The 21,739-nt window shown below is 46.6% G+C and overlaps 1 protein-coding gene across 1 annotated transcript in view; it reads right to left on the reverse strand.

Annotated features, from left to right (window-relative positions):
* Positions 1–6,193: 6,193 nt before the first annotated feature.
* LOC118707452 (plasmanylethanolamine desaturase) overlaps positions 6,194–21,739 on the reverse strand; it is a 30,035-nt gene continuing 14,489 nt past the window's right edge. The window contains exons 3-6 of the mRNA XM_036417740.1: positions 12,642–12,733; positions 11,734–11,878; positions 9,472–9,684; positions 6,194–7,208 (exon numbers count right to left, since the gene is read on the reverse strand). Of these exons, the coding sequence (XP_036273633.1) occupies positions 7,087–7,208; positions 9,472–9,684; positions 11,734–11,878; positions 12,642–12,733 (572 nt within the window). The 3' untranslated portion in view covers positions 6,194–7,086. The remainder of the gene's footprint in view (positions 7,209–9,471; positions 9,685–11,733; positions 11,879–12,641; positions 12,734–21,739) is intronic.

Below are 21,739 nucleotides of genomic sequence, written 5' to 3' on the forward strand. Positions count from 1 at the left end.
GGCATGAATAGTTTTAAAAAGTGTACTCAAAATGTGAAAAATGCAATATTCTTTATAAAACCTACAGTATTATCTTTTAGTTCTTAAACTCTAATGTGCACACAGATCACTAGGAATCTTCTTAAAATGCAGATTCTGGTGCCATGGGGGTGGAGGTAGGAGTGTTGAGATTCTGTAGTTCTAACCAGTCCCAGGGGATGCAGTGCTGGCCCATAGACCACACTTTGAGTAGCAGTTTTCGATGACATTATATGATTTTGCTTATATTTCCAATTTAAATACTTTTACATTGATTTTAGAGAGTGAGGAAGAAGGAGAGAGAAACATTGATCCTGCACACCCCCTACCAGGGTTTAGGCCTGCAACCTGGGCATATACACTGTCTGGGAATCGAACATGCAACCCTTTGGTGCAAGGAATGATACTCAGTCACCTGAGCCACACCAGCCAGAGCTATATTTCCAATTTATAGTTAAGGAAAAAAAAAAAAAAAAAGCTCAACCTCATGCTATAGCTTTTATAGTACAAACTACAGAAAATAAAGCTGATTAATTGTTAACAGGAATTGTCATGCACCTAGAAAGCAGAGAGTAGAATACTTGGGGAGGTGTCTGTGGTTGATGGGGTGTGTGACACATTTGCTAGTGTCATTTTATGGCACATACATCGAGTTAGGTCCTCTTGGGGTATGTCTGAAGTATAGCATTAATGTACTTTATTTATTGTTTGATGTAGTTGTTAAAAATATACAACCAGAGAGGGACTGGAGTGGATGGGAAGGGGGTCATGGTACAGTTCATTCGCTCCTCTATCGCTGGGCATCTGGGTTGTTTCCATTGGATCCCTCCTATACAATTTGTTTCTGTAATGTCAAAATTTTTGTATCATTATCACCTGTTACTTTTGTGGTCGGGGAAAAATAAATAAAAACCAGGGGTCTTGAGGGGGGAAAACAAAAAGGATAAAGTTCCTAAATTTACAAAGCACCATTGCAACTCATTAAGAAAAAAAAGTAACCCCCCAAAAAACATGATAATCATACAAACATTTTTGGAGCATTCACTATATTCCAGGAACATAGTGTTTTGGTTGTATTAATTCATTTAATCTTCACAACTGTCCTATGAGATAGGTATCCTTATTATCCCATCTTACAGAGCAGGAAACTGAGACATGGAAAGGTTAAGTAACTTGCACAAACTTATAAGCTTTGAACCCCAAGCTCTTAACCACCACTACCCTGCCTCCCAAGAAAAATAGGACAAGCACAGAGTAAGGAAATGGGAGAAGATACCCAGTTTCACTCAACATACTGTATTTCAGTGATTCTAAAATGCAAATATTTACATCCAAACATCTGTGAAATCAGGATGCATCTTACAATCAATGAGATCTTAGATTCAATGAAATACAGTAAGAGAAATGCAAATTAAAACCACCTATCAGATTGGCAAAGAACAAAACACTCGATAACACACTGTGTTGGCAAGGGTGTGGGAAAACGGGCACTCTTCAAAGTTGTGAGAGTTTAAATGGGCATGGCTGCAGTGGAAGGCAGTGTGGTACGAGCTATCAAAATGTCACCCACGAACACCCTTCACCCAACCATTTCTTAGGATTGACTGCTCAGGTCTACTGACCCTTATGAGCAAATACTTCAGTTCTCCCATGCACATTATAATAATTTGTATTCCCAAGACTGAAAATGGCCCAACACCCAGTGAGAGGTGGGTTAGAAAGCACAGGTCCATTCTGAAGTTGAAATGCTACACAGAATAAGGAAGTGTTGATATAACACTGTCTTAAAAATATATTGAATGGCCCTATATTTTGCTCAGTGGTTAGAGACTCAGCCTTCGGATCAAAAGGCTCTCGGGTTTGATTGCGGTCAAGGGCACATACTTGAATGCAGGCTCTTACCCCGTCTGGGCCCTGATCAGGGCTCATATAGTAGGCAACCAGTAGATGTGTTTCTCTCGCATCCAAGTTTCTCTCTTCCCTTCCACTCTCTCTAAAACAATAACATAAAATAAAATAAAATAAAATAAAATAATAAAATAAAAATCAATGGGAAAAATATCCTTGGGTGAGGATTAAAATAAAATAAAAAATATATGTATATATACACACATATATATTGAGTGAAAAAAAGGTAATGTGCAGAACTGTGTATATTATATTCTACCTATTTTATGTAGACATGCCTCCCTGCCTATATAAAGGACTTGCAAGGGTCTTGTTGAAATGATGGCCTCTGGGGAGGGGAACTGAGGGCTTGGGGGAATGAAAGTAGGAAGCAATTTATTCTTCACTCTAGATCAGGAGTTGGTTAAGTTTTTCAGTAAAGAGCTAAACTGTAAATATTTTAGGCTTTGTAGGCCATTTGGTCTCTCAGCTGCCTCTGAATTGAACAAGCAGCCATAGACAGTATGCAAGTGAATGGGTGTGGCTGGGTGACAACACAAAGTTATGATCAATACTAAAATTTGAATTTCATGTTAGGAAATATTTTCCCAACTTTAAAAAATGCTCATAGGCCCTAGCCGGTTTGGCTTAGTGGATAGCACGTCAGCCTGTGAACTGAAAGGTCCCGGGTTTGATTCTGGTCAAGGGCACATGCCCAGGTTGTAGGCTCGATCCCCAGTAGGGGCCATGCAGCAGGCAGCCAATCAATGATTCTCTCTCATCATTCATGTTTCTATCTCTCCCTCTCTTTTCTTTGAAATCAATAAAAATATATTAAAAAAAATAAAATTAAAAATGCTCATGGGTTAGAACATTGCCCCAATATGCCAAGATTGTAGGTTCAATATCCAATTACAATATGTACAAGAATCATCCAATGAGTGCATAAATAAATGGAACAACAAATCAATGTTTCTTCCCTCGCCTTTCATCTCCCTCTTCCTCGGTCTCTCTAAAAATCAATAAAAGAAATTTATTTAAATGCTCACGGGGCCATGGAAAAACAAGTGGGCCCAATTTGGCCTATTGGCTGCAATCAGCTGACCTCTGCTCTAGACCTTTATATTGTTTGATTCTAATTCTTTACTTTTTATATGCATTACTATTACAAAATAATGCTTAAGAGAGGAACCTGAAATTTTATGTTTATCCAAAGGAGATGGGTTCCTGAAACTGGTTTGGCTCAGTGGATAGAAAGGTCCTGGGTTCAATTCTGGTCAAGAGCATGTACCTTGGTTGCGGGCACATCCCCGGTGAGGAGTTTTCAAGAGGCAGCTGATCGATGAGTCTCTCTCATCAATGTTTCTCTCTATCCCTCTCTCTTCCTCTCTGTGAAAAATCAATAAAATATATTAAAAAAACAAAACAAAACACGAAAAGAGATGGGTTATAGTTGGGTGCAGGTATCCTGCCCAAACCCCTCTAAGAAGAGAGCACAGAGAAGGATGCACGACCTTCAGTTGAGCTGAAAATCCCTGTTTTCCTGCACTGCCACCTGCCTCCCTCCACCACCAGATAGCAGCACAATTCCACTGAAGTTGGGGCCAGAAGTCAACTCACACATACGTTTTATTTTGCTCAAGTTTGTTAAAAAAAAAAAAAAAAAAAAAAAAAAAAAATGGAACCAGCATTTAAAAATCTGGGTTTGCAGCTCCTTTTTATTTAACTTTAAAAATATTTTTACTTGAATTCATTGGGGGTGACATTGGTTAATAAAATTATATAGGTCTCAGGTATACAATTCTACAGTACATCATCTGTATATCGTATTGTGTATTTATTTACCACCCCACGCCCAGTTCCTCTGAGTAGCAGCTGCCCTTTGGGGCCTGCTGTCTGCAGGCTATCCAGGTTCTCAGTGTCAGCTGCTGCCTCTCATCCTGCGCTGTTGCTGTTTTCTCATGGGGGACACGTGTCACCGGACACCTCCTTCCTCCCCTCCCTCTCTCCACTTGGGCTGAAGGCAGGTGTTAAGAGCACATGGCTCTAGGTCAGATCAGGGCTAATTCCAGCCCTACCATCTACCAGTTTTGAGTATGTTACCTGACCTCGTTGCCTCAGTTTCCCCATTTGCAAATGGGGCTGGATGTATTCCCCTTTCAGAGCTGCAGGGACTGCCTGATGGGACCCAATGCAGAGAGCTCTCCACAGAAAGGCACGTAAGTTCTCAGTAGGTGCCCTGCTCTCTTAGGCACTTGTTTGCAACACCAGGAATCGAACGGTGACCTCCTGGTTCATAGGTCGACGCTCTACCACTGAGCCATGCCTGCTGGTTTTGAACACATTTTTTTTTAAAATATATTTTTATTGATTTTGTACAGAGAGGAAGGGAGAGAGATAGAGAGTTAGAAACATCAATGAGAGAGTCATCGATCAGCTGCCTCTTGCACACCCCTTACTGGGGATATGCCCGCAACCAAGGTACATGCCCCTGACTGGAATCGAACCCGGGACCCTTCAGTCCCCAAGCCGACGCTCTATCCATTGAGCCAAACCGGTCCTAGCTGAACACATTTTTGATTCAAGAGCTCAAAACCAGTCTGAGCATGAGGCCTGGCTCTGCCTTACCAGCTGTGGGCAAGTCACTTCACCTCTCTGGACTCAGGTTGTTTTTTTGCTGGCTCAGGAGAACTAACACACGTTGGTAGGGCCCGGAAAATCTCTCCAGCAGGCCTGAGAGTGGCAAACCAACACCTGCAGTGCCAAGATTGCTTTTCTGGTCCCTCCAAAGGGTTTGGCTGTCGGCCCATCCCACCGTGGATTTCTTTGACGACACCTTTTCTTTTGGGAGCCATCCCTCTCCTCACATCCTGTGGCTTGGAAAATGTTGATTCTGTCTCTGCAATTCCAGGTGAACATGTTTCAGACCTGGCCAATCAGAACACCTCTCCACCAGTCCACGCCCCCCGCCCCCCCCAAGGTGATTGGTTCAGAAATAGACACATGACCCCATCCAGGCCAATGAGAACCTGCCCTGGGGCTTTTGCTGCAACTACTGGGAAAGGAGACTTCCCACTGAGATGGCTGAGCTGGTCCAATGTCAACTCAGAGAAAAAGAAGAACTAGTCAGAAAAAGAAGAATGGAGTCATGTGAGCCCCTGAGTCCTGCCAAACTGTTAAGTTCACTTGTGAACTTTTCAGTTATATGAACTTATAAAATTATTTTTGATTAAGTTTTCTGTAACTTATGAGTTGATGAATTTTAAAACCCTTTCCTTTTATGGTCCCTTCAGACAATCACAAATCAAAAATCAACTGAGAGACAAACTTTAAGGAAATTAAAGTTATGGGTCACAATTTTTAAAAAGTGCTTTATCTGTGACTGCTCTAAAAGTCTTTTGTCATTTCTCTGCCATCAACAGGCTTTTTCTTCTAGTATTGTAGAAATTCTCTAGCCCAGACTAGATATTGACTGTAATGTGTGTAGTGTTCACTACTGAACCCCAGTGCCTAGCATATAGAAAATGCCTTATAATTTGTTCAATGAATGAACAAGATACTCATTTCTCTGAAATGTCCAGTATCTCCCCACTTGTCTCAGCCTAAGAGGTTCTTTTCTAACCTCATCTTCCACCTTCCCCTTGCTCACTTCAGTCCAATCACACCGTCTCTTAAAAACTCCAAGTTGTTCCTGCCTCAGGACCTTTGCACTTGCTGTCCAGTCGAGAGGCCTCTTTCCCCGATTCTTTCCTCAGCTGGCTCCATACCCTCCTCTAGATCTCAGCTCAAATGTCACCTCCTCAGACGGGCCCTCCCAGACCACACTGCCAAACAGCCCCACTCTGCTTTCTCTGTGCTGTTTGATTTTCTTTACAAATCAACATCTGAATGCCCACGTGAAATTATTTGTTTATTGTCCCTCTGCCCAGGAGGTCATCTCCACTAGGATACGTCCTTTCCTGTTTATGTTCACTCTGTGCCCCAGGGCCCAGGTCAGAGCCTGGCACACACTAGATGCCAGTAAACATTTGCTGAAGGAATTCACTAATGGGGATCAGCCTCAATACTCTATCATCATGATCTCCTGCAAGAGGACCATTCCTTACCAAATCATGAGTCCCCTCCAAGTGTTGGAAGGAGATATCAACATTAATTCACTGTCTCAGGTGACAGAGCCCCCATCCTGAGCCCAGTTGTGGGGGAGAGGACTGGGGAGCTAGGAATAGGCTAGGCCCTTCCCCCGGCCAACCAGGAAACAGGTGGCAGCCCAGGTTAAGTAGACTCTTGCTGCTTTGTTATAAATATATTATGTACATCCAAAACATGACATTAAAATATCACTCCGTGTTACAGAAAAGATATTAAGGCTTTCTATTTGTACATTAGACAAGCAAGCACCTTTAAAAAAAAAAAAAAAAGCCCACTCTTCCTTCTGACATACCCCTGGCTGGAGGGATACCGTGTCCCCTTCCAAACGATCCAGACCCAGGGCGGGGGCTGTGCCCTGGGAAGTCATCCTTCTTTCACGTGGAAACGTCAGCTCTGGCTGGAATCACGTGAGCAGATGGAGGAGGGGAAGGGAGGACGGTCCAGACGTGGGCAGGGGTTCTGGCTTCTTCTGGCCACTGCCCTCAGACCCTTGCTGTACCTTGCTATCCTTACACAGACAGGCTGGGCTGGGACTGTCCACCAAGGCCCTTAGGGTCAGTCTGCAGGGCTATGGCAGGGCACTGCTCCAGGGACACTCAGGTGTGCCTCGGGGCTCCTACACCACTGGGAGAAGACAAGGAGGGACAGGTAAGAGGATTAGTGGCCCTAACGCCAGCCACACGGAAGGGCTGCCCAGTGGGGCTGGGGGAGGTCAGAGTGTGGAGAGTGAAGGAACTTCCCCTCTACCTAAGGGGTTCCTTTCTCTGCAGCCAGGCTTGGCAGGCAGAGCAGCTCAGGTAGTTAAGGAGGGGGCCAAGGAAAGAAAACGGGAGAAAAAAAAGAAAGGAAATGAAAAAAATCAGTGGCTCAAGTATTCTGTGTCACAAAGGGTGGGCTGGGGGTGCCCAGGCCCAGCTCAGGAGGCGTCCTCTCCACATGGAGGGGCCAGCACGAGGAAGGCTGACGTTTGGCAGATGGCTTCGGTTTGGGGAGCCCAAGGAAGGTTGGCAATGAGATGGCAGGCCGGAGGAGTTACTTGATCTTCTGGGCCCATTTCATGTCATCCGCCCGAGGCTTCTCGCCCGTCAGGCCCTGGATAAGGTCCTCTAGGCGTCTCCAGAAGCCCATCTTCTCCAGAGGGTAGTTGAGCCAACCTGCAGTGGAACAGGGCACCAAGGGGTTGAATGGGGGAGGAGCAGCTGAGGGAATAGAGAGAGAGAGCCGGTCCTACCTGAGGCAGGAGCAATAGGGAGTGGGTTGGCAGGAGGGAGGGGACAAGGACTGATCAAGGAGTCTAGGAACAGGGGCCTCTCACCAATGGGCTCAGAGGGGCTCCAACATGCCCTCAGACCCTCATTCGTTCACTTTCTTACTGAGCACTTACTCTATGCTGAGCACAGTGGCAGCGGTCCTTATCCCTTGGCTCAAATGCCAGCTCTCCCAGGAAGCTTTCCCTGACCACCGCGTACACCACACCCAGGCCCGTGGTGGCCCTCTTTTATTTCTTTACAGCCTTCCTGATCACGCAACTAAGCTCATTAATTCAGCACTCCCATGTTTTTGCAGGACCTCATGTTTTCTTCACTGTTCAGACCCAGTGCCAAGAATGGTATTCTGCAACATAACAGGTGCTCAATTCATATCTTCTCACAATTTTATTTCCTAGCTGCATTACAATCTCCCAACCAAACAAGGTAGACACAATTATCAGTCCATTTTCCCACATGAGAAAATGGAGATTTAGAGGGGAGTTTTCCAATCAGTAGCAGGCCAAACCAAGATTGACTTCAGGCCTGGCTAAGTGGTTAACTGAACTCCTAAACAGCCTAAATTGTATCCTCTCCACCTTCTCTCAAAGAGCATGACGTGCAAAAAAAATACTTTTTGTGGCTCTCAGTTCTGCCTCCAGAAAAAGAGAACAATCCCTCTCCCAAGACCTGGTAGCTTATTGAGTACCTACTTCGTGCCAGGCACTTTGTATCTGCCACCTTGCCATTCACACCCAGCCTTGAAAAGGTGGCACGTGAAGGAAGTGCCTGCACACCCATTTTGTAGATGAAAAACACAGTATCCGGGGAGGCTTGAGTCTTCTAAAGCAGTGTTTCCCAACCTTCTCTCATGATGAGAATCACCTGGTGGAGTTGTTAAAACACAGATTCCCGGATCCCAACTAAGAAGTGCTAAACTAGAATTTTTGGGAACATATAGGTAAAATTGTATACTTAACTAGTGCTCTAAGACAGATTTTATATACAGAGCACTAAGTTAGGTATGCAATTTTACCTATATGTCCTCAAAAATTCTAGTTTAGCACTTCTTAGTTGGGATCCGGGAATCTGTGTTTTAACAACTCCACCAGGTGATTCTCATCATGAGAGAAGGTTGGGAAACACTGTTCTAAAGGCACCCATGGAGGAGATGATAGGTGAACCTAACCTGGTCTGGCCTGAGAGCACCTTATGTACTTCACCTTGGAAGAAACCCAACTAGCCCTAGGAAACGTGCTCACCTGATTCACTTGCCTCGCTGGTGGCACTGGCCCATTACCAATGGCATGCGTGCCTCCTCACCGTTCCTCAGACATCTTCCTGCCTCAGGACATTTGCACATGCCAGTCCCTTTGTTTGAACTGATCCTTCCTTATTTATTTGCAAGTATTTGTACTCCTACCACATTCCAGCTTTCTGACCTCCTTATATGCACAGCTACTTCCCTCTCCCCCCCACATCCCATGCCTCTCTGCCCTTCACCCTGCTATGTTTTCCTCTGTAGCATTTCTCAGACCGGGACTTTGTCATCTCTCTTGTCACTCTATCCCTCAAGCACTCCCTCAGCCGCAATAGCCTCCTTGCAGCTCCTCAAACAAAAGTGCATGCTCCTGCCTCAGGGCCTTTGCACCCACTGTTCCTTCTTTCAGATCTGCATGACTCTCTCCCTCAGTTCAAAGTCACTTTCTCAGTGAGGGCTTCCCTGACCACCCCTCTTAAAGGGCGAATTCCCCATTTCCTTCCACCTCTGCTTTATTGTCCTCCATAGCAGTTAGCATTGTCAGATGTGGGGCTTGTTTGTTGTCTGGAATGTCCCCTATTAGAATGTAAATGCCTTTAAGACAGGATTTTTGCCAGTTTTGTTCAGTGCTGTGTCCAATGCCCAGAGCAGTGCCTGGCATAGAGTAGGTGATTAATACATATTTGTTCCATGAGGTGGGGTCTTGTTTATGGCTGTGTCCTTAGCACCTAGAAGAGTGCCTGGCATATAGTAGGTGCTCAATAAATGTGTTCTGAGAGAGCATTCCCACAGGGCAAGGGCTGCATGACCTTGCACTGTGCCCTGTGCCCTCCGGACCCTGAGGATCCGGATGGAGGTGTAGCTGGAGGGGGAGGGGGTGACCTGTTCTATGCCGCCTTACAGCCGCACCTGTGGTGATGCAGAAGTAGGTCTCGTGGGGTGAGACGTGGTGGATTCGATGGTGTTTACGTGGCAGGATGACATGCCAGTCCTGCAGGAGGACGACCCAGCGTGGCAGCCCAAAGTACGTGTGCGACCACTTGTGAATCTGGTTGGTGAAGGTGCCAAAGATGATCAGGCAGAAGACGAAGCATTCCCAGGCGTACAGCTGCTCCAGGGCTTCTGCAGGGTGGGGAGAGGGTGGGTACATAATTGTCACATGGGGTTGGGGGCTGACCACCAGTCTGACCCTTGCCACTCGCTCCGGGTAGTTCCAACCCCAGGGTAGCACCCAGACTTCCTTCCAGCCTCCCACGTGGACTCAGCAGCAAGCTCAGTGGGCTGATAACAAATAAGCAGAAATAATAACGTGGGAGGCTGGAGCTCAGATTGCTGCTATGGGCTCAGATTGCTGCTATGACATTTCTTGGCTGTATGAACCTGGGTCAGTGACCTTGCCTCTTGAGTCTTAACTTCCTCATCAGTAAAATGGGAATAAGTTGCCCAGCTGGCATCGTTCAGTGATTGAATGTTGACCTATGAACCAGGAGGTCATGGTTGGATTCCTGGTCAGGGCACATGCCTGGGTTTTGATCTCAATCCCCAGTAGGAGGTGTGCAGGAGGCAGCCAATCAGTGATTCTCTCTCATCATTGGTGTTTCTCTCTCTCTCTATCTCCCTCTCCCTAATCAATAAAAAAATATTTAAAAAAATGGAACTAAGTCTTTGTCCAGGTTCCCTAGAAGCACAGCCTGAGAAGGATTTGGGGGCATTGTGGGTTATTGGGGGGCGGGGGACTGAGGGAAATCCTCTCTTCTGGAGAAACATCTGAGGGAATGAGGAAAGTGGGGCAGGGGAAGCGCTGAGCAGAGATGGGGTGGGGGAGTCTTGCCTCAGCAGATACTAAGGGGGACTCTGGAGTGTTAATGGCTCCATAGAGTTGGTCCCAAACAGACCCGGAGACAGGGAAGCATCGGTAGGATTGTCAGACCTCAGAGGGAAGGTAGGGGAGGGTGGGGGAAAGGGAGAGAGATCCACCAAAGGCCTATAAGCCTAACCAGCGGTCATGGACAACAGGAGGGTGGAGGCATGTGGGGAGGGGTTTGGAATAGGAGTGGGGGAATGAGGACAAATATGTGATAAAGAAATTAAAAAAACAAACAAAAACAGGTCTGGGACACATTAGGCATAAGGCTCATGTATTTCCCAAAAGGAAACATTGTCGGGTCATGTAAGCAATAAAGGCATATTAAAGACTGAAAAAAAAAAAAAGAAAGAAATGAGGGGGCTGGTCTTTTGTAGGTGTTTCCTGTCACTGGCTTTAGGCTTATGGCCTCCTGCCCTAGCATAGCAGCTCTCAGTGAGGGCCAGTCCCACCCGTGGGAAGAGGGTGTGGGAGGGGCACCGCAGTACCTACTGCCAGGGACACTCATCACACCTACCCACAGGGAGCTGCTTTGAGGGTCAGGGAGGTGCTAAATGGTTAAAACAAGACCTGGCCAAGGCAGGACTCATTCCCCCACCTGACAGATAAAGCTCAGAGAGATGAAGTGACTTATTTTGGGACAAGTTCCCTCCCTAAAATAGGTAGGGCAGAGATCTGAATGCAGGACTATGGATACTCTTCCCACTAAGCCAGCGGATACTCTTCCCACTAAGCCAGGGCGGCAAAACCAGCTCTTAGGCAGGTAATACCAATAAGCAAGGGGGTGAGGGGGTAGGACAGCAGGGAGTAGTGGGGACTGTGGCAAACCGGAGAGAGGGCCTTCGTGTCTGAAGGTGGCAGCTGCACTCAGCTCCAGCCCAGTGAAGAAGCCCAAGGCCCAGGGTGGCCAGATGGGATTGTTTAAGACACATGTGTCAAACACAAGGCCCGCGGGCCAAATCCGTCCCGCCAGGCCTTGCAATGTGGCCCGCACCGCGCTGTCATCACTGCACTCCGCTGCGTTTCCATCACAATGACAGTTTATGACTGTTCAGTAAACCATTCGGCCCGCGATTTAGGCTGGATTTTAGATTTTGGCCCCTTCTCTGATTGAGTTCGACACCCCTAGTTTAAGAGAAGCCGGAAACACAGGCCTTTATGTCCAATATCCCAATTGTATACGAAGAGAACTAATTCCTTATAACACTGTGAGGCCCCAAGCACACACACAAGCCACAGGGGGCTCAGGGGCACACGGTGTTAGTCTCCGTGGCCCCCGGAGGCCCGCCCCCAGCGGGCACGCTCACCAGGGCTCTGGGTGCGCAGCTGGTAGGCCATGTTCAGCAATGGCAGCAGCGTCACCAGGCAGTTGTCCCCATTGGTCTCGATGAAGTCATGACGTGTGATGGCCGTTGGGTCGATGTGATGCTCCCGGAACGGCCGGATGAACGCCTGGGGTGGGACAGGGAGGCGGGCGTGAGGACAGATCCAGCCGGCCTGTCTGTGCCGGTGGTTCTCAACCTTCCTGATGCCACGGCCCTTTCATACAGCTCCTCATGTGGTGACCCCCAGCCATAAAGTTATCTTCCCTGCTACTTCCTAACTGTAATTTTGCCTCTGTTAATGCATCGTCATGTAAATATTGGTGGTGGTCTTAGGCTCTACAGCAGCGGTGCTCAACCCGAGGGTCCCCTAAAGCCACCAGGAAACACGGATATCTACATGATGATTCATTCACAGTAGCAACATTAGTTATGAAGTAGAAGCAAAGATAATTTTACGTCACCACAACACGAGGAACTGTATGAAAGGGTCGCGGCATTAGAAAGGGTGAGAACCACTGGTCTGTGCTGGCCAGCCACTCCCAGTCTCCAGCACACGCATAACTCGAGCTCACCTCCGTGGCTTTGGGGTGCCAGGACATTCACACCATGCCCCTGAGGCCACGACCCTCCCAATCTTCACAGTCTAGTTCTAGCGGGAGATAAGTCAAAAAGACCGGGGAGGGACCCCGGGCTGGTCCTGCTCCCCTCTGGGCCTGCCTCCCCCCCGCCCCTCTGGGCTATGTGGGGAGAGGGAGACAAGCTCCACCCTCTTTCCCACCCCAAGACAGCGAAGCAGAGGCTCAGACAGGAAAGGGAACTCACTCACCCAACGTCAGAGAGCCCGGCTCCCGTCCAGAGGAGACGGGCTGGGGCTGGGCCAACATACGCACCTTCCCCACAATGGGCAGCTCCACGGAACCCCACGTGTCGGCTCCCCAGTGCACCAGGCCAGACAGGAAGTCAGCGATGAGAGCCCCGGCCACTGTGGACGAGAACAGAGTGAGGATGGCGAGGGGGGCGGGGGACACACAGGGACACCTCGCCCTCTGCCGGGTCCAAACCGGGGAGTCGAGCGTTCACTCATTTGTTAGGGGAAAGGCTGGACCTTCTCTAGGTGGGAGCGCTTTCCTGGGAATGGAGTCTCAGTCTGGCTCTGGCCCTTGGCCTGTCCTGCCTCAGGGGAGGTGTGGGGACGGGGAGGATAAACTGGGCATGCTCAGATCGGCCTAACCTTTCCCTGGGAGGAGCTGACCCTCAGCTGCCCCCACGGGGAAGCCTGCTCTGTGACAGTGTAGCTGGTGACTAGAGGGAAATGTCTTTCTGGGGTTTGGTGTCAAGAAGTACTTTACCACTAAGACCGGTTTGGCTCAGTGGATAGAGCGTCGGTTTAGGGACTGAAGGGTCCCAGGTTCGATTCTGGTCAAGGGCATGTACATTGGTTGCGGGCACATCCCCGGTGGGGTATGTGCAGAAGGCAGCTGGTTGATTTTTCTCTCTCATCGATGTTTCTTGCTCTCTATCCCTCTCCCTTCCTCGCTGTAAAAAAAATCAATAAAATATATTTTTTTTAAAAAAAGAAGTACTTTACTGTCTTATTTTGCTTAGCACAACAATCTCCAGGGGGATAGCTGTAATACTCTCAACAATGAAACAGAAAGAGAAGTACATGAGGTGCCGACAGACACCACAGTCCCCAGTCCTACCTAGCTTTTATCAACAACAACCATGGTCATTTGGCACCCAGCAGCCTTTTCTTTATCCTTGTTCTCAACTGGCTCAGAACTGGAGTGGGGTCCCCTAAGAGACCCCAATACCACTCACTCACTTGAGGGTTTAGTATGATCCAGAGGTTAAGAGCTATTAGATCTGTACACAAATCCCAGCTGTTGCTCATTAGCTGTGTGATACTGGGCATGTTACTTAACCTCTCTGTGCCCCAGTTTCTTAGAGATAGAAATAGATGATGATGACTTAAAAAAAGAGGAACTATAACTTCTAGTACTTTCTTAGTGTCAGACACAATGCTTTACATGCTTGATTTCAACAAATTCTTATAATCTGTTAGAAGTTGGTACCATTTTTATTTTTAGTTTATAGAAATGGGAACGGAGGTTTGGAGAACATAAGCTACTAGAACAAAGTGGCATAGATGGCAAGTGGCAGAGCTGGGTCCTTACCCAGCCTTGAGGATCAAATCTAACACAGCAGGATGAACCATCACCACTGTACACCTGGGGAAACTGAGGCAGAGAGGTGACCACCTGTCCAGGGAACACCCCGGTGCCACTCCCATCACACTCCCCCTTCACTGCATCTCAGCCCTCCTGCTGTGCTCCCTTTCCCTTGCACACGCTTAATGTCTTGGGTCTTCACATTGGCTTTCCCCGCGGCCTGGAACATTCTTTCCTAAGATGTAACACAGCTCACTCTTCACTTCCTTCTGTTCTTCACTCAAGGCCTCCAGGGACACCCGATCTAAAATTGTACCTGTTCTTGCCTGGCCAACACGGCTCAGTGGTTGAAGGTTGACCCATGAACCAGGAGGTCACAGTTTGATTCCTGGTCAGGGCAAAGGCCTGGGTTGTGGGCTTGATCCCCAATGAGGGGTGTGCAGGAGGCAGCCGATCAAGGATTCTCTCTCATCACTGATGTTTCCTCCTCCCCACCCCCCTCCTTTCCTATCTGAAATCAATAAACATGTTAAAAAAATAACAAAATAATAAAACAAAATTGTTATCCCTCTCACCTTCCAGCATTTTCTATCTCTGTGTCCCTCTTAAGGATGTCAGCCCACAAGGTCTTTTGTTTATGGCTGCATCCTGGTTCCTGGCACTTATCAGGGGGTCTGTACATACTCACTGAATTAATCAATGCAAACGGGAAGTACTCGGCACACAGTAGCCCCTCCATGCCTATTATCATCGATGCTGTTGTTATTCGGTCATTTAGTCTGTAAGCCGCATTCTGTGAGACCCTGTCCTGTGCACCGAGCTCCGCAACCAGATGCACCAGACACTGAGCTCCCTGTCCCTGGGCAGACACAGGCGGGGAAAAGCTATAAAACGATGCAGTTCTCAGTGATTCCAAGTGTAGTCCACTGGTCATGTGACTTCAGGCACGCCCTTTCCCTCCCCCTCCCCACACCAGTTTCTCTGGTGAACTTGTTCAAGGCCCAGCAAGGCCATTTAAGGGTTCTTTGAGTTCTGCGAGAGCCCTCGGCCCCTTGGTGACGAGAGACCAGGTCACTGGGCCACTGTGGAGGCTGCAGAAAAGTCCCCGGAATGGGGGTCATGAATGAGGGGGCAAGAGTGGGCATGCAAGTCCCTGTGGGCATGCAGTATCTGGACCCAAGTTAAAGGGTAGCCGTGAGGGAAGACTTTCCAGAGGCCTGGAGCCTCCATCCTATGGATATCAAACATGGGACTGACAGTGGGGGGAGGGAGACACAGCTCTCTGTAGGCACCTGCATGTTCCTGGTGTCAAGACCTGGCGGCAGGAAGGGACAAGCACTTCCTCCTGGCATGCGGAAGCTGAAAGGTAAGCCATAGGTGACGCAGGTGGCTGGGTGGGGAGGGTCAGGGCTTAGCAGGGCCCTCGGGGTGTATACTCAGGGCCCCACCCAGAGCTGGGCTGTCCCCTCGATGACAATGCCGGGAGGGTGGACCAGGGCAAGAGTCAGGGAGGCCAGGGAGACAGGAGACAGGGCTTTGCACTTGCTGTTTCCTTGGCTGGCACCCTGCCCCTCCCTAAAGGCTCCTCCTCAGCCTTCCCGTTCAGGGCAAACATCACCCAGTGACAGCTAGCCTCTCGGCAGGTGCTCTGGGTCACGTCCCTGTGCTTTATTTCCACCACGGCACTTGTCATGGCAGGAGATGGCGCCATTTATTATCCCTCCTCTTGGATAAGGAAAGGGGCTCTGAGAAGTTGTCCCCCCTCCCTGGAGTGGTAGCCCTGGCAAGGGAAGAGGCGGGTCTATCTGCCTTTAAAACCAGCACCCTTTTCATGCCCTTGAGCTGCACCTTGGTAAGTGCAGGGGCATTAATAGAGCTCCTAGTGTATACTACAGGATGCTCTGTACACACTACCTGTGTCCACCGGGAGCGACAGCAGGGTATGTGGACAAGAGCGAAGGTGAATCTAGATCAAGAATCAGGGGCCTCATCTCTTGCTACTATACTGCTGGGCCACCCTGGACAAGTTCCCTGCCCCTCTAGGCCTTAGTGTCTTTATTTACATAGTGAAGTGACTCCTGAGGCTCTATCCTGACAACTCTGACTAACAATGCCACTATCTATCTATCTATATGTTTAAAAAAATATTTTTATTGATTTCAAGGAGGAAGGAAGGAGAGATAGAAGCATCAATGAGGAGAGAGAATCATTGATCGGCTGCCTCCTGCACACCCTGCACTGGACATTTGAGCCCGAAACCCAGGATGTGCCCTGACTGGGAATTGAACCATGACCTCCTGGTTCATATCGATAGGTTGATGCTCAACCATGAAGCCAAGCTGGCTGAGCTATTTACTTATTGATTATTTATCTCCGCCTGGGGATATTTTTTCCATTGCTTTTCAGAAACAGTGGGCCTGGCCTGTGTGGCTCAGTGATTGAGCGTTCCCAACTTGGGGGCAGGGAGCAAACTGCAACCCACGTATGTGCCCTTCACCCGGAATTGAACGTGCAAACTTTCAGTGAGCGACCAATGCTCTAACCACTGAGAAACACTGGCCAGGGCTACTGATGGCTCTAAATGCTGCCTATACGTGAAGGCAGCCTCCCAGTGAGTGTGATCTGTGCCCCTTAATTTTCCTCTGGTCCCTGTTCCACGTAACCACCGATCTACCTCTTGTCATAGATGGGCTTTGCATATTCTAGAACTTCACATAAATGGATTCACATAAATAGTATGTGCTTTTATGAGTCTAGCTTCTTTCATTAGCATAAATGCTTCTAGAATCACCCATGCAGTTAATGCATCAGCAATTCGTCCTTTTTATTGCCGAGTCATATTCCATTGTCTGGAATGTGTTTATCACCGTGTGTTTATCCATTTTACTATTGGATGTCTGGGTTGTTTTCAGGTATGAGTTATTTATTTGTTTTTATTTTATTTTTTAAATCTATTTTATTGATTTTTTTAAGAGAGGAAGAGAAAGGGATAGAGAGTTAGAAACATCGATCAGCTGCTTCCTGCACACTCCCTACTGGGTATGTGCCCAAAACCAGGCCGACGCTCTGAGCCAAACCAGCCAGGGCTTGAGGTATGATTTAAATGTCATACCTGGCTAAATCCTGGAGAATCCAAGATGGCTGCTCGGGTAGGCAACTAGCCGCAGCCGCACACAACAATTTCAACAAAATACAACTAAAATATAAAATGGACATTACCCAGAACTACAGGAAAGTCGACTGACTGGAAATTCTACAACAAGAAGCAAAGAGAAAACCAGAAGGAAGCGCGGAGGAGCTGTAAAAGCCCAAGGTACGGAGACACGTGGTGCGCGCGGAGAGGACAGAGCCGGAGAGCAGGGAGGCCGAGTGCCTGGCTGGCGGTCCCAAGCGGGAAGGAGAGAAAAGCTCCGACTGTGCTGGGCCCAGCTCCAACTGCTCTGAACCCCAATTCTAGGCCAGACCCCGGGGACCCAGGCTCATCCATAGGAAGCCGGGCTGTAAGGCAGGACTCCGGGGAAGCGGCGAAAGGAGGTCCCGGAGGCGCGCACACTGCGCGCAGAGAAGGGCCGGCCGGCTGTGCCGCGGGATTGCCCTGACGGGAAGGAGACAGGGGCTCCAGACTGCTCTGAACGCCACCTCCAATCCCACTACCAACTGAACTGAACCCCAATACCGGACTCATTGGGGGAGAGCATAGACAGTTTGGCAGCAGGCTAAAATCGAGGACACCTTTCTCTCAGAGGCGCTCGCAACAAGTACTGAAGGACCCTGAGTCTCAGGAGTCGCATAGGGCGGGGCTGACGGAAGCCAAGGCTGTAGGCTCCACCCTGAAACCCCGCCCTATCAGGAAAGCTGCCTGCGAAAATGCCTAAACCAAATAGATCACAAACGAAGGAAATGGAGGACAAAAAGCGACTGGATATAGAGTTCAAAACCACACTTATAAGGTTGTTCAAGAATCTCCTAGAAAAGGCCGATAAAATAAACAAGACCTATGAGGATATGAAAAGGGATCAACTAGAAATAATAAGGGATCAACAAGAAATAAAGAATACATTGTCTGAAATAAAAAATATTTTATGGAGTCCTAAAAACAGAATGGAAGATCGCAAGAATCAAGTCAAAGATTTGGAACATAAAGAGCCAGAAGACACTCCTCCGCAGACACAAGAAGGCCAGAGAATCCAGAAAGTTGAAGATAATGTAAGAAACCTCTGGGACAACTTCAAGCAAACCAACATCAGAATTATGGGGGTCCCAGAAGATGAGAGAGAGCAAGATATCGAAAACATACTGAAAGAAATAGTGACAGAAAACTTTCCCCACCTGGTGAAAGAATTAGACTTACAAGTCCAGGAAGCGCACAGAACTCCAAACAAAAGGAATCCAAAGAGGACCACATCAAGACAAATCATAATTAAGATTCCAAGAGCAAAAGACAAAGAGAGAATATTAAAAGAAGCAAGAGCAAAGAAGGTAGTTACCTATAAAGGAGCACCTATACGATTGTCAGCTGATTTCTCAACAGAAACCATGCAGGCCAGATGGGAATGGCAAGAAATATTCAAGGTGATGAATAGCAAGAACCTACAGCCAAAGATAATCTATCCAGCAAAGCTATCACTCAGATTCGAAGGTCAGATAAAGAGCTTCACTAATAAAAAAAAGCTAAAGGAGTTCATCACCACCAAACCAGAATTATATGAATTGCTGAAGGGGGTTCTTTCAGAAGAGAAAGTAAATAAAGATAAAAATTATGAACAACAAATACGTAACTATCAACAAGTGAATCTAAAAACCAAGGAAACTAAAAAAAAAAAAAAATCTGAGGAACAATATTAACTGTTGAATATAATAGAATCAGAGGTATGGAAGGGGAGTGAACTGTTTATTCTTGGGGAAAAGGGGAGAGGGGTATGTGGGAAGAGACTGAACATAAACTGTGCACCTATGGATGAGGACAATGGGGGGTGGGGAAAGGGCAGAGGGTGGGGTGAGAAGGGGGGGAAAGGAACATTTGTAATAATATGAACAATAAAAATTTATTTTTTTTTAAAAAAAGTGAAAGTAAATTCTAAATCCTAAAGACTACATTCTAAAGATTGGGGTCAGCCGGCAGGGTCGTCGCTAGTCACATCCTGCTGGACATTGGAATGTGGCTCTATCTTGCGATAGCCAATAACACAGAAGCAGAGCTCAGAGGTTATCTACAGTTTCTATCTCTGAAGTTACTGAGTTAGTGGGAATTAATCTCCTGTGGTCCTGGTCCCAGGCAAGGGAAAATTGCCTTAGCCTCTAAGTCTCCACCTGAAAGCTAAGGTAAATAGTTTTGTCCTACCTCCATCCCCCTCCCCCGTGTTTAATTAGGTGCAAGAGCCAAACTAGAAGGGTTAAAATTCAAACAGCAGTTTTTACCAAAGTATGGTTGCCACTATATTTCAGATAGAGCATCGGCCTGCGGACTCAAAGGTCCCAATTTCGATTCCAGTCAAGGCAATGTATCTTGGTTGCAGGCACATCCCCAGTGGGGTTGTGCAGGAGGCGGCTGATTGATGTTTCTTCCTCATCGATGTTTCTAACTCTCTCTCCCTCTACCTTCCTCTCTGTAAAAAAGAAATAAAATACATATTTTTTTAAAAAGAAGTAGAGCCAAAACCGGTTTGGCTCAGTGGATAGAGCATTGACCTGCAGACTGAAAGGTCCCAGGTTCGATTCTGGTCAAGGGCATGTACCTTGGTTGTGGGCATATCCCCAATAGAGAGTGTGCAAGAAGCAGCTGATTGATGTTTCTAACTCTTCCTCTCTGTAAAAAATCAATAAAATATATTTAAAAAAAAAATAAATGTCATACCTGAATGTCTGGGAAAATGTCCATCTATAAACCTGTGTGTAGACATAAGCCCCATTTCTTTTGGGTGAAGATTTCAGCTGCTTATTTTTACTTGACATTTGTTGGATACTTTAAGTACGAGGCCCTATGCCAGCACCTTAAATGTTTTAACTTTTTAAATCCCTACACTGTACCAAGGCCAGTGCTAAGCTGGTTACACACCTCATCTGTAATCATCCTAAGCATTTAATCCTCCCAGAGGACAGAAATAACAATAAAAACAATACAGATGTCCCTGACTTATGATGGTTCAACTTAGGACTTTTCAACTTTACAGTGGTGCAAAGGGATACACATAATAAATAATGACATTTAACAATTCATTATAAAAAAGCTTTCTGTGATGATTTTGCCCAAACTTAACATTGTAGGTTAATGTTAAGTGTCCCAAACATATTTAAGGTGGGCTAGGCTAAACTATGGTGTTCACTAGGTTAGGTGTATTAAATACATTTTTGAGCTTTAGCCAGTTTGGCTCAGTGGATAGGGTGTCAGCCTGCAGACTCAAGGATCCCTGGTTCGATTCTGGTCAAGGGGCATGTACCTTGGTTGCGGGCACATCCCCAGTAGGGGGTGTGCAGGAGGCAGCTGAATCGATGTTTCTCTCTCATCGATGTTTTTCTTTATCCAACCCCTTCCTCTCTGTAAAAAATCAATAAAATATATTTAAAAAGAAATAAGTACATTTTTGAATTGTGATAGCTTACTGGGCTGTAACCCCATCCTAAATGGAGAAGCACCTGCATCAGAAAAACAATGTTTGTTTGTGGTAACAGTTAACACGGGAGCACTTTCGTGCGCCTGGTGCTACAGGTGTTAAAAAGTGCACGAATTTTATTTTTTTTTATTTTTATTTTTATTTTTATTTTTTTTTTTTTTACTTTATTTTTTTTTTATTTTTTATTTTTAATAAATCTTTATTGTTCAGATTATTACAAATGTGATCCTCTTCTCCCCCTCAATTGCTCCCCTTCACCAGGTTCCCACCCCACCCTCTGTCCTTTCCCCATCCCCCATTGTCCTCATCCATAGGTGCACAGTTTTTGTTCAGTCTCTTCCCGCACCCCCACTCCCCTTTTCCCTGAGAATCATCAGTCCACTCCCCTTTCATACCTCTGATTCTATTATATTCACCAGTTAATATTGTTCATCAGATTTTTAAATTCCCTTGGTTTTTAGATTCACTTGTTGATAGCTACATATTTGTTGAACATAATTTTTATCTTTAGCTTCTTCCTCTTCTTAAATAACCTCCTTCAGCAATTTATATAATTCTGGTTTGGTGGTGATGAACTCTTTTAGCTTTTTTTTTATTTGTGAAGCTCTTTATCTGTCCTTTGATTCTGAGTGATAGCTTTGCTGGGTAAATTATTTTTGGCTGTAGGTTCTTGCTATTCATCACCTTGAATATTTCTTGCCATTCCTGTCTGGCCTGCATGGTTTCTGTTGAGAAATCAGCTGACAATCTTATGGGTGCTCCTTTATAGGTTACTACCTGCTTTTCTCTTGCTGCTTTGAATATTCTCTCTTTGTCTTTTGCTCTTGGAATTTTAATTATGATATGTCTTGGTGTGGTCCTCCTTGGATTCCTTTTGTTTGGGGTTCTGCGGGCTTCCTGGACTTGTAAGTCTATTTCTTTCCCCAGGTGGGGGAAGTTTTCTGTCACTATTTCTTCTAGTACTCTTTCGTTATCTTGCTCTCTCTCTTCTGGAATCCCCATAATTCTGATGTTGTTTCGCTTGAAATTGTCCCAGAGGTTTCTTACACTATCTTCAACTTTCTGGATTCTCTTATCTTCTCCCTTCTGCAGAGGAGTGTCCTCTGGCTCTTTGTGTTCTAAATCTTTGTCTTGATTCTTGCGATCTTCCAGTCTGTTTTTAGGATTTTGTATAATATTTTTTATTTCAGACAATGTTTTCTTCAT

Source organism: Pipistrellus kuhlii, unplaced genomic scaffold (genome assembly GCF_014108245.1).
Source record: "Pipistrellus kuhlii isolate mPipKuh1 unplaced genomic scaffold, mPipKuh1.p scaffold_m20_p_6, whole genome shotgun sequence".
Taxonomy (NCBI): domain Eukaryota; kingdom Metazoa; phylum Chordata; class Mammalia; order Chiroptera; family Vespertilionidae; genus Pipistrellus; species Pipistrellus kuhlii.